Consider the following 16,343-nt stretch of genomic DNA (forward strand, 5'->3'; position numbering starts at 1 on the left):
ATGTAGCCACCAATAATTCTTGAAGTAGAAGAATTATTGAAAATTGGCTTGTTGTCACTTACATAAACAAACAGTTGGGTATTTGGGAATGGTGAAAGTATGTGTTGAAGAAGAAGATTGCTGTTTAATGGAAGACACCGCTCATGTGGGTTTCTTGTAAGCATACTTTTCATCATAAATTTCAGCCAACAATATGGCCTCTCTGAGTGTATTGGGTCTAGAGAGAAAGGGAAAGAGGGGGGGGGGGGGGGGGGGGGGGGGGGGGGGTGGGGTCATAATTGGCTAGTCTAGCAGATGATTAAAACCGATAGATTTCACGATTTGAGACATCGTGCCCTAAATAAGAACAACAAAAAAAATTTGAAGCTTCTAAATTATACACCTTAGAGAGTATAAAGAAGGGAAAGGATGCATATAACGACAAAGTGATTACAAGGTTCAGAAAAAGAACGAGCTCAAAATATTCAATTCCTTTCTCAATTATTGAAGATTTTAAAATTTGTGAAAATATAGAATTTCTTGAATAATGATATCCATTTAAAAATGAAGAGCATGTGGGTTTTGTCATATATAGTAGCAATGGACAAGATATGGTTAGTCATGGTATAAATGCCAAAAATTATTGAAGAAGGAAGGAAGAGAGTGTGGAATTTGTCACAGTAGCATAGGCAAGATATCATGGAAGGGCACAACTACCCTCTCCACTAGTAATTGTGATTAGGGCAGGAGGTAATGGTGAAACTGCCAAGGTTACATAACATAATATTATTGTCGGATGGGTTTGATGTTCAAGAGAACCTAGGGGAAGCAGCCACAACAGGGGTGTGGGGGGACGAAAGGTGGGGGTGGGGAGAGGAAAAGTGGGAGAGGGGGCTTAAAAGGAAGCGGCCACAGGTGGGGGAGCTGGGGTGAATCTCCAGTTTGCGGCCGCGAGGAAGGGCAGTCCTCTTGTTGGACCAGCCCTGGCTGACCTCCTTGTCGCTGAGCTTGGAGTAGTCCAGGTAGCCCACCACCTGGTCATGTGTGTAGAAGGTGGAACGGTCATACGCATTGAGCTTGGCCTCAATCGCAAAGCGCAGAGGCAAGTCCGGGTTGGATATGAAAAGCCGCCCATACGATACCAAGTCTGCTGCCCTGCTCCTTATGGCCTCCATTCCCTTCTCCCTTGTAAACCCCCCACTCAGCATCACTACCCCCTCATACGCCTCACTGAACAGCAAGCAATTCTCCGTCGTGTCCTTCACCCCCCTCTCCCCCTTGTTATTAAAACGGGGCTCTGTCATATGCAAGTAGGCCAGCTTCTTCTTGTTCAGCTGGGAGATGAGATGCAGGCCGAGCACATCCGGGTTCGAGTCGGTGGCACCCAAATGATCAATGACAGGCGAGATACGGATGGCGGTCCGCTCCTCGCCCATCTCGCCTGCCACCGCCCCCACCAGCTCGAGCCCAAACCTGCATCGGTTCTCCACCGAGCCACCGTACTCATCCGTCCTATCATTGATTCCATCCTTGAAAAATTGGTCCACTAAGTAGCCATGCCCTGCATGGATCTCTACTCCATCAAACCCTGCATGCATCATAAGACATCATATTCACATTAGCCTCCAACTTCAAGTCGCATCCACATACCCATTCAGCACACACCCTTCATGTTACCCATTAACATATTTCGTAGATAGAATTTGGATAATAAGGCTTCCATATACACAGAGCACACACACTCCCCATGTTAACACACCAAGTAAATATACACTACATAGCACAATGACTCTCACCACCATTGGTAACAGTCAAGCATTCTTGCGTGGCTTTTGATGACACTAAAACCAAGCCATAATTCCCAAAAATATGCACAATACCATAGCCAGCAAGCAAGCTCCAAAAATGTGTAACTCACAAGAAAACACATGCTAATTGTTTGCAAAGAAATGAGATATATCATCATTAGCACATAATTCAGCAGCAATGTGGACGCTGAATATATTATTACCCACAAAGCGGTATGCATGTATTTCTTACCTGCTCGGCGAGCATTCCTAGCCGCTTGGCGGAACTCTTCAACAATAAGAGGGATCTCTTTGATGTCCAAGGCTCGTGGCTGTGAATACTCTGCCATCACCCCATTGGGCAGCCGTATGGAGCACTCCTTTGGCAGCCTCCGTGCTGTGGACGACACAGGGATACATCCTTCAGGCTGGTAATCTACAATCAAAGCACCATCAATATGAGTTTTCACACTAGATCATACTGCCTTTAATTTGTAGAGGTAGCACATGTATGTGCAAGTATGAGTAGCACAAAAACATACATGTGTGAGATGCACGCCCCACATGCCAGAGTTGACAGAAAATGATGCCACCCTTTTTATGCACTGCTTCCACTACCTTCCTCCATGCCTCCACTTGCTCCTCGGACCAGATGCCCGGAGAGTGGGGAAACCTGTAGCATGAAAAAAGCAAGGCCAAGTTAAGCACCAGGGTCTGAGCTTCAGAAGACTACACCCAAAAAGGATGTATAATTCCTGGTGTCCTCTAATTAGCAAACCAGAGATCATGTGGTTTTGGTTAAGCTTCTTACCCAATTCCTGCTTGGGCAACAGCAACAGCTTCGGTGATTAATAAGCCCCCTGCAGTGGCTCTCTCGGAATAGAACTCGACATGTGCACGCTGAGGGACATAGTTGAGTGCTCGGCAGCGAGTGACAGGTGCTAACACAACTCTGCACATGACCCAACATAACATTTATGAGAACCGCTTGTAGAAAGTGACACATTGAAATATTCTTGGAGATGCAGGCCATAATTATGCGGATATGCTCAATGTAAACAAAAGCGTGCATACAATGGATCAAATGCAAGGGAAAAGGAAGGCTAATTAATCATGCAACTATGCACGTTAGCATCAAATGTAATGTAAATGCAAAAGGGTACCTGTGAGAGAGCTGGATTGTGCCCAATGAAAAGGGTGCTAGCAGGTTGCTGGAGATGTCATCTTGGCGGTTGTAAGTGCTGGATGCTCTGTGCATGCTCTCTGTTGGTGCTTTGTGGGGGGAGCTGATGAGAAGGGGAAGACAAGGAGGGTATTGAAAAGAAAACTAAGGTCTGTAATCAGACCTAGATGATCTACTCTAGGTTGAGGTAGTGATGATATACGAGGCTCTGTATGCAGAATTGCAGAAGGTATGCTGTTGAATTGAGAAAATATGTGAGATCTGTGGAGCAAGCAGGGTGTTAAATAGGCGGTAAATGTGGCAAGGAATGGGGAACTTTTCTAGCCGTGCAAAGGCAGACGCCGTGGTGAATCGGATCATCTATGCGAAATTTCCTTCTCTCTTCGTGGACTGACTTATCAAATACAAGGAACCTTCACTTGAATAATAATTCTATACTATAAAAGTTGATCAGAGACAATATACATGACAAAGGACAAAGGGAAATATCATCTCAAAAATTCAGAATTATATAATTGGCTTCTTGTGAGCTGTGGCCTCCTCCTTTTCCTTTTCTTCCTTTGTTAGTATCACATGTAAGGGAGCATTCCCATGCTACACAATTTAGTAAGTCGCCCAGGTCAGTAAGCGAAGCCACTCAAAACTCTAACTATAATGGCACACTTAAAACTGAGAACACCTTCTTGGGAGGTAGAAATTTACTCTTCCCTCCCCAAATGTTGAGGTCGATGTAACCCTTTGTGAGAAATCTTGGTAGATCAGAGAACACTAAGAGGGTTTAGGCTTTTTTAAATTAGGCTAGGCTTAATTAGTGCTAATCAAACATGCAAAGCTTAAGCACAAAATGATGAAAGGAGCCTCTAAAATAGGCTTATAAAAGAGAGTCAACAAACTAAGTGTAACTCTACTCTAAGTGCAAGTCAGGCAAACTTATTGGCGCAGGCTAACTGGAAAGTGGTTTGCTTGCCAATGGTTGGGTGTACATTTTATGCACTCAACGTTCAGGCACACCCACACCTATGTCCCTCAAGTCGCACGGCCTTTCCAAGCCACTCTATCTCTCGATCCAGATTAGACTATACATTTTTCTCATCTCCAATTTAAGGTCAACTAACAAGCACAAGTGCGGTGCAATATTTTCATGTGCAAGGAGCCATGCTAGATGGTTCTGCGCTAACGAACTCTTGACACGACCAATGGCATGTTGCCTTGTCACCATGCTCCACATTTGGGCGGACGTGTGATAGGGTGCTTACAAAGCTTCTCTCAAAACTAATTTTAAAATGATGATATAATGAAATAAGGCAAGTTAGCTTTGGTTGTTGTCCCGTCGTGGGAAGTCCCTCTAGGACACATGCTATTAAGTGTAGAGGTTATGGTAACCGTTTTATATCCAAGGGCAAGGCATAGCTCTTTAGGGGTCGAACAACTTCACCATGAGACTAAGGTCTGTTATGAGCAAGAGCCTCCTTTCTTGGCGATGCGATAAAGCTGGTCTTCCATCATCAAACGCTTCACCCGTGGGAACCTCGCCCAAGGGCCTCTGCTATCATAGAGGCTTGATGACGCGGCTGCTGAGGTGCGAATAGACAGCTGTTCAAAACTTATACGGTCGCCCAGCACATCAGATGGCATTTTCAACTGAAATAGACTAAAGATTTTCTTTCAAAACGTGCCGAGCGATCAAGGCCCGAGTCCCGACCCTGATCAACGGCCAAGATTCGAGATTGGCATCTCGAAGAGAAAAGGCCCGAGTAGTTGAGGTCAATCTCGAATCTCAGCCGATGATAGGGTTCGGGGCAATGAGTGCCGTTGATCCGCGCCGTGCCAGCTACGGCAACGCTGACCCTAACTACCTCACGCGTCACGCAACTATACCCTTGCCAACTCCTTACAAAACCACCAGATTCAACGCGTCTTTCTTACCCACGTGCGGTGTCCTTCCAAGTGCGATCTGAATTTCTAAGGTTAAAAATTTAAAAAACTTTAATAGTCGAGATTTTGTGTGCGTGTATCAACATGAGAGAGAGAGAGAGAGAGAGAGAGGGAGAGAGATGTGTGTGTGAAGGAGAGAGAGAGAGAGAGAGAAGTATGTGTGTGTCCACACTCCGCCGTTGGCTGCATCAAGAGCCAACGCTATCATTTAATTTGCTCGCTACACAATTTTCAATGATAGCTCATTTCTTAAATAACTAAAACCAACCATTTTTTAATCAAATAGCACATTTTTTCCATTGTATTTTTTTTTTTAGAATTTACAGAAGTGCTCGTACTCTGCTACAACAACATAAAGCCGTCTCCGCCTTTATCTACATGGGGGGATAGAGGGCTCAAGGGCGGGCCTTTGCAGGCTCTTCAAATATATTTACACTGAGATTATAATCAGCTCACTACTATGAGGGGGAAAATAGGGTGGGAGTAGCTTTCATTTTGAATATGAAATGACATTTTGAATGCAATAAAGAGAGAGAGGACATGTAAAGGCTAGAGGGAGATGAAATTAAGAGGCTACCAAACTAGTCTATGTATAGTACCTAGGGTTGGTATAGACATAGATCAACCATGTCCGACCAACCCATATTTTGTCACACATGGCAGGTGATGAGAGCCCAAGGCAACCAAAAAAACTCAACACTGGTAAAGAGGGAAAGCAAGCCCTGTTATCTTATATATAGAATATAGAATATATAGATTATATATAGAAGGTAGAAGGCATGAGAGAGTTGAACCCAAGGTATAGCCCTTAGGAGTCGAACAACTTGGCAAAGGCCCCGTGGGAACCTCGCCCAAGGGCTTATGCTATTATAGAGGCTTGATGACGCGGGTGCTGAGGTGGGAATAGAGACAGCTGATCAAGACTTATAAGGTCGCCCAGCATATCACGTCCTTGAGTGGTTTGCGGGGATGGCATTTTCAAATAAAATAATTAAAAAAAAAAGACTTTTTGATTCGAGATTGGCATCTCGACCAGGTCTTGGAATATAGACGGGATAAACTTGTCTCGAATCTCAGCCGATGATAGGGTTCGGGGCGATGAGACCCGTTGATGCCTCGTCCCGACAGACCTTATAATACTGCCTCCTCACGCAGTCAAGCCACTATGCTCTTGACAGCTCCTTACCAAACAACAAGTTTCCACACGTGCGGTCAATTGTTCGCTTAGCTTTTCCCGTCCTTCCAAGTGCGATCCGAATTTTCTAAGGTTAAAAACAAAAAAGGTTTACCTATGCGGGTAAGACTTTTGATTAGATATTCACAGACTAATATAGGAAACCTTGACTTAACGTGCCCTTTTTCCCATCCTAGATTCTTAGCATCAAGCCAAGGTCATGTTCAAAGTTCAAAAGATAACCCATTTAGGAGAGTAATACAAAGGGCAGGCTTTAAATAGGTGCCATAGAAAATCTAGTGGCACTTTTGCCATCAACCATGGGTGTCAAAATGTCACCTTTGGCTAAAATTTTGAGTGCCCCTTTTAATAACAAACCACTTTACTTTGAGTAATGAAAACATATTAGTTTTGTAAGTGCATTAAGCTTTCACAATTCAATAGACGTCTTCTCATCACACAAAATACATTATAGCAAGAGAATTTTTTAAGGCATCATAAATTATTGAAGACTTTCAAATTATTGAAGACTTTCAAGTTATTGAAGACTTTCTATATTTATTATGTATTGTGTACTATATTATATATATTATATAGGATATATACCCCTGGTCACTTAGACCCCTAAGGCTAGGTGCCATTGGGCTCTTCCCTTGTTTTTTCAAAGTGTCACGTTGGCACTTTTACCAGAAAACGGAGGTGCCATTTGGCACTTGAAATTGTGAAAGGCTCCCGTATGGGTGCCAAATTTAAAGCCCGACAAAGGGGGTTCTTACATCGAACTTGAATTTTGGTTATATAAAGAGGTGAGCCATATATATATATATATATATATATAGAGAGAGAGAGAGAGAGAGAGAGAGAGAGAGAGAGAGAGAGAGAGAGAGATCTTCTTACTATATATAAACGGAGAAACCATGTTGACTTTTTCTTCTACCACATCGCAAAGTTTTTAGGCATCTCCTCCTTTAACTACACTTTTCTAGGTGCTAGTTTGACCAACTTAGCTGCCCTATTTGAATTCAAACTTTTTGCAGAGGTAGCTTGTAAAATCTTCAACATCTCTCTCTCCCACTCTCACTAGGATTGATTCTGTCAAATTGATTAAACATCTCTCTCTCGGTCTTTGTGCTCAAAGGATTTTTGCAGAGCAAGGCTAGGGTGACTTCTCGCTCTTGGTGGTTAATTTCAGCACTCAGTGAGAAGACTTACTCTGTGTATGATTTTTGTAGGGTGCAAAAAATATGGGGTGCACCATGTAGGTAGAAGGAGAATCAATGCGGAGAGAGAGAGAGAGAGAGAGAGAGAGAGAGAGAGAGAGAGAGAGAGGGTGCAAGCTGAGAAAGCGAGACAGAGAGATTTATGTGTGCTTTGTGTGTGTAAACTGAGAAAGGGAGACAGAGAGATTTATGTGTATGTGTGCTTTGTGTGTGTAAACAAATGGTGCCCCACCACCTCTGCCCAGTCTACACACCTTCCAACAGGGACACCTCCTTCCTTTGCCATCCTTCATTCCTATGTTTTTCTCCTCCCTTGCTCTCTGACACATGCAGAGATAGAAGTCCCCTCATTCACTTCTCCTACCACAGAAGAAATAATGACACACCTGGTAGATTAGGTATTGCGTGTAGTCTGGAATGGTCTCTGCAGATCCTTTTTGTGTTGTCCCCGCAAGATCGTCACTTCTGGATCATTGCATTGACAACCACTACCACCACCATGGTTAAGCTTCCATTTAGCTTTTGCTGGACAAGAGCTCATCATCTTCTTTGTCTTCGGCTTCTTCTGTTTTTGTTGTTGTTGCTGCCCACAACAAGCCTCGTAACAAAGAAATCACACGTCACCAACTCCATTGCCCATAGAGACTGCATCTATGTATAGGTCTCCCCTCCTTTTGCCTTTGTTTCTGCATCTTTGAGTCGCGGTTTCTCTTCCCTGAGTGTCAACTGCAGCTTCCTCAACGCCTCTTCGTCTTCCAAGCATACAGTCTCTGTAGAACACCGCCGCTCGTCCCCTACCAGAACAAGTGGTATAGGAAGTTGCGATGGCAGCACATTGCCCCCAGTCGCACCACCACCACGGCCACTGGCCGATCATGTTGAGAATCATGGGTGTCATGTGCATGGCTATGGTGATTAGTGCTAATCTTACACTAATCTAATGTGATTAGAGTGAACTAATCTAAGGTGGGTGTAACCTAAGTTTACTCATAATGAATAGATTAAACTAATTAAGCTTACACTCAAGCACAATTAGGTTACAAGATTGAGACTTGTTCTCATAAGGAGGCTTGAGAGCTTGCTTTATGTTTCATTGCTTAAAATGGTCCCCTTTTATATGAGGAGGTACACTCTTGTGCTTGTACATCAATGTCCGATAATAATCAACTCTTCTCTCTAGCTCACATGTCACCTCAAATCTCAACACCCCCCCTTGATGGTGACTTGATTTATCTTTGAGACCTAGAGGTCATCTCTAAGAGTGAGGACCTATCTTTAAGGTCTAGAGGTCTCTTCTAAGATTAGGGTTACAAATTTTGGCTATTTCTTCAACCTTGGTTACATCATCGGTGCCAGAGGGTAGGACATACAATGTTTTTAGAGGATATTTTTGGAGCTAGAGGCATCTTGAATTACATTTTCTACCACAAAGTGATCTTCCACATAGTTATTTTCTTCATGCTTCATGTTGATGTTGTGTCCTTCTTCGCTTGTTGAATGCTTCCTAGCACTTGGTCTTTGCTCTTTCGCTTGACTCTTGGCTCTTTGTCAGGTTCTTTGATGTGGACGTCCTTCTTCTTGTTGCCACTTGATGTTTGGTGCTTTGATGCTTTCTTGATGCTTTTAGTGCGGAGGCCATACTATGTGCTATGGTCATCTCATGCACTTGTGCTTTGAGGATGCTTATGATAGTGTTTAATGCACTTTTTCTTTGCTTTTGATGCTTATGTACGTGTATTTTTTCATGATGAGCTTCCCAAGGATTTAACCCTTCCCTAAATGATGCCTTGAAGTGCAAAATGTTTGCCATTTGAGAAGGTCTTACCTATGAGCTTGCGCTTTACTTCAGTGGCAGTGTCTACTCTCATGCAAGGTTAGCAATGTACTATGGATTTTCTTGTAATGATGGTTTCAAGCTGACCAAAATGATTATGCACTAAATGCATTAAAAAATACTCAAATTGAGCAATGAAAATGGATGGGATGAATTTTGATGCAAAAGAGAACTTCCCATAGTATATTGATACTCCAATTATCCAATTTTAACATTAATTTGGCCCAATTTTTGTTAATGATAGTGATTAAGTACTAATCATAGTAATTAAGAGAGTTGAAACTTGGATCCTTCAATTGAGCTTGTGGAAGTAGACATTGGAGGGGATTTTTTACACCAGCTTGTTTCCCTTGATGAGGACAAGTGTCCTATGTAGAGAAATCAACTCAAAACTCTAAAAAATGTACATATTTGCACCTTCTCCAGTGATTGGTTTTTTGAAGCACACGCCTATCTTAGTTGATGAAGTTCCTTGAAATTCAAGTTGTCGAGTCCTTGTAGTATTGCTAAACCAACCCTAGAAGGGCTTGACCTAATTCGAAGCAAGGACGGTGAATAGAGCGATTAACCAGTCGGTAGACTTTCACTAATAACAGGCTGCACGACGTGAATTTGTCTCATTTCCTTGGTGAGGTTGGGCGCCTAGGTGAGAGCAATGTGTGGCTAAAGAGGCTTTCAAAATGATGATGAAGAGAATGGGAAATGCCAAGCCTTTCAATTTCCAACCACAAAGGAGAAGAAGAGGATAAGATCAGATTAAGTCTCCTAATGATGTGATTAGTGAAAAATAATGCTAGAGAAGTGCTAATGAGTAGCTCAAGGGGAGAGGGGAGGCTCTGATACCATGTGGAGAATCATAGGTACTATGTGCATGGCTATGGTCATTAGTGCTAATCCTACACTAATCTATTGGTGATTAGTGCTAATCCTACACTAATCTAATGGTGATTAGTGCTAATCCTACACTAATATAATATGATTAGAGTGAACTAATCTAAGGTGGGTGTAACCTAAGTTTACTCATGATGATGAATAGACTAAACTAATTAAGCTTAGACTCGGGCACAATTAGATTACAAGATTAAGACTTGCCTCAAATATCAACAAATAAGAGCTTCTTTGGCCGTCCACTAGAAATCTTTGCTCCTCAATGCTAGTAGAACCTTTCTCCACCACTCCAAGAAGCCCCGCAAAAACTCACCTTAACAATAGAGGGAGAGCTCAAAGCAACGTGGCCTCCTTAAGGCCCTATCCAAATGTAGCTCAAAGACCTACAAATCAATGATGTATGGTGGTGAGAGAAGAAAGAGAATGCACTCATAATGGAGTACCACATGCACTCATGATGGGGCACTCAAGGGAGTACCACCATAGCCATAGAAGCATGGAGCTCCAAGAAGTATGATTTGATAAGTCAAAATGATAAGATCCTCCTAGTTACAATTTATTCACTTATATACTTGCCCACCTTTTCACACTCCTTAATGTTGGGCCTCCATACTTGCCCAGCCATATCCTTGCCCATGGGCTCCCTTTATGTCCAATACCAAGCCCCCTTCATTATAAACGAAAGAAGACACCGGAACATAAAGGTATGCCTTTGCAATGCCATAGCCTGGACCAAGCCGAGAATGCCCATGGGCTCCCTTATGTCCAATACCAAGCCCCCTTATGTCCAATACCAAGCCCCCTTCATTAGAAACCATCCCCACCCAAAGGTTTCGTCCTCGAAACCATGTATGGAGCAATATATGGGCTGTTGGGAATCTTCTTGACTTCTCTCATGAATGTGGAAGTACATTTGTTCCAAAAGTGCCTCACACAAGAGAACTCCACATAAAGCTGTCCACTTATTTGATGTACATATGGAATGCCCCCTATGATGTCCATAAGCCTATGGAGTCTTATTGAGCTTTGATAGATAAGTGGTGATTCAGTACAGCAATGGCCATGGCTCTCCATAAAGTAAATTTGCAGCAATGACACCTTTCATGCCATCATCCCATTCCATGTATATAGCTATCCAAAGACACCATACAGCTGTACTAATTTTTCATGAAGACTCAAGCATAAGGTAATAGGTGACCCACGCCAAGTCCCCATCAATAAGGTTGACTTCCAGAAATGCCCAGTTTAAAAGGAAACCTATTCGCTTCAAATGGCAATGCATAGTATCCACCGCGGTCATATAGAAACCCATCCACTTCAAGAGGCAATGCATACTGTCCACTCAGGTCATATGGAAATGAATCCACATCAAACATCTTTCCATGTATACCGGGATCAAATGGGTATGAATCATCATGGTTGGAAGTGTCATCACACCATCCAAGTCCATCCATGAATCACTTCCATAATCCAAAGCATCATCATCATCATTACCAAAAGCATTTTCCTTATAAATGTCATCATATGGATGACAATCAATCACATTATTACTTTTATCCACACCATCATTTTGTGAATCCACATGATGTGCCACATCTTCATGGTCGGCAAACCACATTTTCCTCATGCAATGCAACACTATGAAGATCTTCGTAAGAGTTGTATCCTTCATCAAGAAGCATTGTATCCTTCATCAAGAAGTTGTATCCTTCATCAAGAAGCGTCTCATTGCATTCATCTTTATCCATACAATTCTCCTCAAGAAGAGATCCATGCATTTGCTCTTCATCTTCCCCATCAACACCTGCATCTTCATGGTTGTCCTTGAAGCCACTTGACATAAATCATTAGCATCACCTTCATAACTTGAAGTGTCCCCATAGCAATGGCTTCCAATAAGAGATGTGGACTGAAGTGAACTCCTAGTAGAAAGCCCATGTATAGATGGGGTAGGCGTGTAGAAGAGTTCCACCAACAACATGATCTCATTGAGAGCAATGTCATTATCAATATCCATGATGCATTGGACCACTTGCATGAACTCCTTGCCTTAATTTTGCACGAATCCACTTATGATCTCCTTCTCCTCAATGTTAGGCACAAAGAAGGAAAAGTACCAATATTCCTCATACTTAAGATGAATCCACATGTAATAGTGGCATGCATTTTTCCCTAAAGCTCCATTGCTCTTAAGTAGCCACAAATTTTTGCACCACTTCATAGGCTAGATTCGCTCAATCCCACTTTTACTCATGCATTACTTTGCAGCCACCATTGTCTAGCTTTGCCTCCAAATTTGCATGTCACTTGCTTCACTTTGTCCCCCTCATTGCATGGAAATGCACAAAAGTAGGTATCCCAATTGCGAATCCATTCCTTGAGCTGTATACAAGTGACTCCTTCCCCATCATCAAAAGAGAACAAAGCTTCAAAAAATGGTTCACCATGCTTGAACCATAAGCTTCCAATAGGAGTAGAAGTCATCCGATCCACAAATTCATCCTTTGTTAAGGACTTTGGCAACTTGGAGCGTATGACCTCATCATACAATCGTGCATACCTTTCTTTGTCATCATCATTGGAAATTATGGCTATTTCCCTTTGTTTTGACTCCATCGAATCTTGCCTATCCTTTTCTTCCTTTCCATAGGGCTTTGACAATGGTGATTCAACATGAGAAACATCTTTTGGTTCTTTTGAAGTGCTTTCTTCATATTTTGAGTGTTCCCATTGGAAATTCCCACCTCAAATATAACATTTCCATGTCGACTAAGCCCATAAGATGATGGATTTGGAAATGATCTTTGTGGTTGTGACCAGCCTCTTGTCTTATCAAAAGAGAAGTGTCAATCTTTTCCACACACCTTTGCACTTCATTTATCCCATCACCAAGCTTCTTGAAGCCCTCATTCATAGCATTGAACATTTACTCCATGAAAACATTGCTTTGCCACATATGCTCACTATTTTGGAAGCAAATATCCCTTTGTGCATCCTTCATAGCTTCGGTGATAGTAACCTTTATCATATCCAAAGTAATGTGCTCCAAAGAAACTTGTGCACTTCCACTTGTGTGCCTTGACATGGTCTCATTCACTATGTGATCACTCATGTCATGTAAAGGCATTCCCTCTTGTTCACAGTCACCCATGGTACTAAATTAGGGTTTTTTGGTGCTACCGAAGTCGAAATTGAATGATCAAAGGCTTTTAATGTTCGTCTCGATGAAAGGAACACTCATATCACCTTGAATCACCACTTTGAGCACTCCATATACCTCTCTATTTTGACTTTTAGCTAAAAGTCAACTATGTGAGGTTGACCATCCAAACGGTAACAGAATTGGGAACTTGTTGGCTCATTTGGAAGCTCTTAGGTATTGCTCTTAAGCTATGTAAACACCTTGAATTCAGTCTGCACTATTTTTGACTGAATTAGGGTTTTCAGTCTGACCAAACTGTCCCTTTTGCACCCTCACCCTGAATGGTGTCCAAATCAGCCACTTGATGGCTTGTTAGGTTTGCCTTAAGATGCCCTTTTAAGGCTTCCAAAGACCCTTAAGAGATCTTGAATGGTTTGGGAATAAATTGCACTTTTATACTTACTATAGAGTGTAGGAAAATCACAAAATTTTTGCCATAATCTTCCCGCAATACAGATCAAAATCCATAAGCATTTGCCCAATGTCCAATCATGATATAATGCCCAAAGTAATCACCAAAAAAATCATACACTTGCTCAAGCAACAACTCTTATGCTTTGATCACTATCAAGTGTCCATGGCATGCTCAATCAAGTAACATTTGGCTTCCATAGCCTCGGCATGCTTGCAATGTAGTCAAGTTGTGTGTCAAAGTAGTGCTTTATGCTTGCCGATCTCCCGGCCAAGCCTTCTCACCCTCGTACCTAGTCTGAATCTAGGCACAAGTTGGGGACAAGTCTTCACATCCACATACCTAATCCCCCTCCTTGACGCTTTTCCAAAAGCCCTCATGACAAGGAGAGTTCATGCCATGCTCCCCCCGGCGGGCTTGCCTCTCCTCCAATGCCCAAGGTACCCTCACAAGCATACTAGATGCTAGGAATTGAAGTGAGAGTACAAGTGAGGTGTATGTGGATGTAGCTTCAAAAAGAGAAGGCAGAGCACTTACACTCATGCTATTTTCATTTTATCCATTACAAAGAGAATTTACTCATGCTTTCCCTCAATCATCCAAATACACCAACTCACCACAAAACAACATCCAAATAGCATCCAACATCATGTGAATCACAAGGAAAATGAATTGAAAGGATTGGCTTCAAGTAGGAACTCCCAAGATCAATGCAATCATTGGCTCATGTAGACACATGCATGTGCTTGCTTTAGGCTAATATTTGGTAACGATATGAAGCCACACCTCACTATTTTCATTTATATTATCACTTCAGCCCCTTGCCTTTACTTCATAACCATCATCAATGAGAAAAGCTATTATCCAAATGCCAAGTAGAAGTTCCAATGGCTCAATGACCACCAATAGTGTGATGCTTGCTTAATGCTAAGCAAGAGCTCATGTAATGCATTCCCAAATCACCTTAATGGTAGATATATTGGCCATGGAGAAGCCTCCAAATATCATGGGCATACCATCATTTCATGTAGTAGCATGCAAATGATTGGAGCATTGGAAATCAAAAGCTTCAATCAAGGGTATTCAAATAGCTTGAAGAAAAGTTTTCAAAAAGCTTGAAACCATAGTGTTCAAAGAGTTGGAAATGCCATCATACAATGCTTTCATCAATGGCATTCAAAGGAATAAATGAAATCCTTACACCATGCATGGTTGTTTGATGGTTGAAAGCTTGAAGAAGATGATCACAAATGTGCTAAATCGCAGCTTGAATGGTGTCTTTCTTCATGGCAGCGTTCATCTTCATGCACAGTAAAATCGCAGCCTATTAAAGCCCCATGTTGCCAAGATTAAGCTTGGGCTACACTTATGTCGAGCTTAAGCAAGCTTATGATTGCTCCATTGTCACCATGAAATCAAAGAGAAACGTCTGCTTAAACCCACAGAAAGGTGCGTGAACAGATCACTGATTCTCCATGGAAAAAAATGTGAAGCACGAATTGAGTAGATTCATTGGGAAGCTCATGAGATGCTCCATCAAAACCCTAAGTCAATGCTACTCAATGGAAAGAGAATGAAACCCTATTTTCCCTCAGAATCAAACATGTGGAGGAGAAAAGAAAAGCATAACATTTTGGATTAAGGCCACTAATCATGATTAGTTCAAATTTTCCCAATTGGTCGTGTCGCTTAAATTTTGGAGCGATTGCCCCAATTTTTGGTCCACAGTGACCCATAGCCCCCAAAAACCTTAATCAATTCAAAAATCAAGGATATTTCCAGCATCCCACACTCCCCATGCCCCATTTCTTGATCAAGAAATCAAGAAAATTTCTAAGAAACTCAAAGAAGATCAAGAAAATGTAGAAATTTTAAAAAATTTCAGAAAATTGGATCAAAGACAAAGCTCTGATACCATTGTAATGGTGGTGAGAGAAAGAAAGAGAATGCACTTATAATGCAGTACCACATGCACTCATGATGGAGTACCACATGCACTCAAGGGAGTACCACCATAGCCATAGAAGCACGGAGCTCCAAGAAGTATGATTTGATTAGTCAAAATGATAAGATCCTCCTAGTTACAATTTATTCACTTATATACTTGCCCACCTTCTCACACTCATTAACGTTGGGCCTCCATACTTGCTCGGCCATATCCATGCCCATGGGCTCCCTTTATGTCCAATACCAAGCTCCCTTCATTATAAACAAAAGAAGATGCCAGAACATAAAGGTATGCCTTTGCAATGCCATAGACTGGACCAAGCTGAGAATGTCATACCTTCGATGGCTAATTCCAAGCCAAATGATGTAAATTCAAAGCCTCAGCTTAGCCACAATAGCATGCATGCACCACGTGCTAATTTGCAACACAAATATCCCATATTTTTTTATAAATGTCATAAACCGGCGGGCCATAAACAATCTCAGTGCCCTGCTAAGCTTCCAAAGGACAATCCTATCAGAAAAATTCCACTATATTGAAGAGGATAGTGCTATTGATGATCTCAACTTTTCTCCAGATTGGAATGAAGATGCTCTTCAATCCAAGGTGAATAACATAGAATCTATTGATTCAGGTATGCCTCCCTCGATACATGATTTATTACAAATGAAAGGTCATATAAATGGCTCTAAAGTATGTGTTTTACAAGACGATGGTAGTTCACATGATTTCATCTTTGAAAAACTTGTTAAGAAACTCCAACTTGAAACTTCTCCGTCTG

The 16,343-nt window shown here is 42.0% G+C and overlaps 1 protein-coding gene across 1 annotated transcript; it reads right to left on the reverse strand.

Moving 5' to 3' along the window:
• Nucleotides 1–498: 498 nt before the first annotated feature.
• LOC147614520 (12-oxophytodienoate reductase 3-like) lies at nucleotides 499–3,243 on the reverse strand. The gene is made up of 5 exons (XM_086781076.1): nucleotides 2,930–3,243; nucleotides 2,578–2,718; nucleotides 2,309–2,439; nucleotides 2,020–2,202; nucleotides 499–1,567 (listed from the first exon to the last, which is right to left on the reverse strand). The coding sequence occupies exons 1-5, from the start codon at nucleotides 3,022–3,024 to the stop codon at nucleotides 789–791; spliced, it is 1,329 nt and encodes a 442-aa protein (XP_086637202.1). The 5' UTR covers nucleotides 3,025–3,243; the 3' UTR covers nucleotides 499–788.
• Nucleotides 3,244–16,343: the final 13,100 nt, after the last annotated feature.

This window comes from Cibotium barometz, chromosome 42 (genome assembly GCF_041138505.1).
Source record: "Cibotium barometz isolate CiBa-2024 chromosome 42, ASM4113850v1, whole genome shotgun sequence".
NCBI classification, from domain to species: domain Eukaryota; kingdom Viridiplantae; phylum Streptophyta; class Polypodiopsida; order Cyatheales; family Cibotiaceae; genus Cibotium; species Cibotium barometz.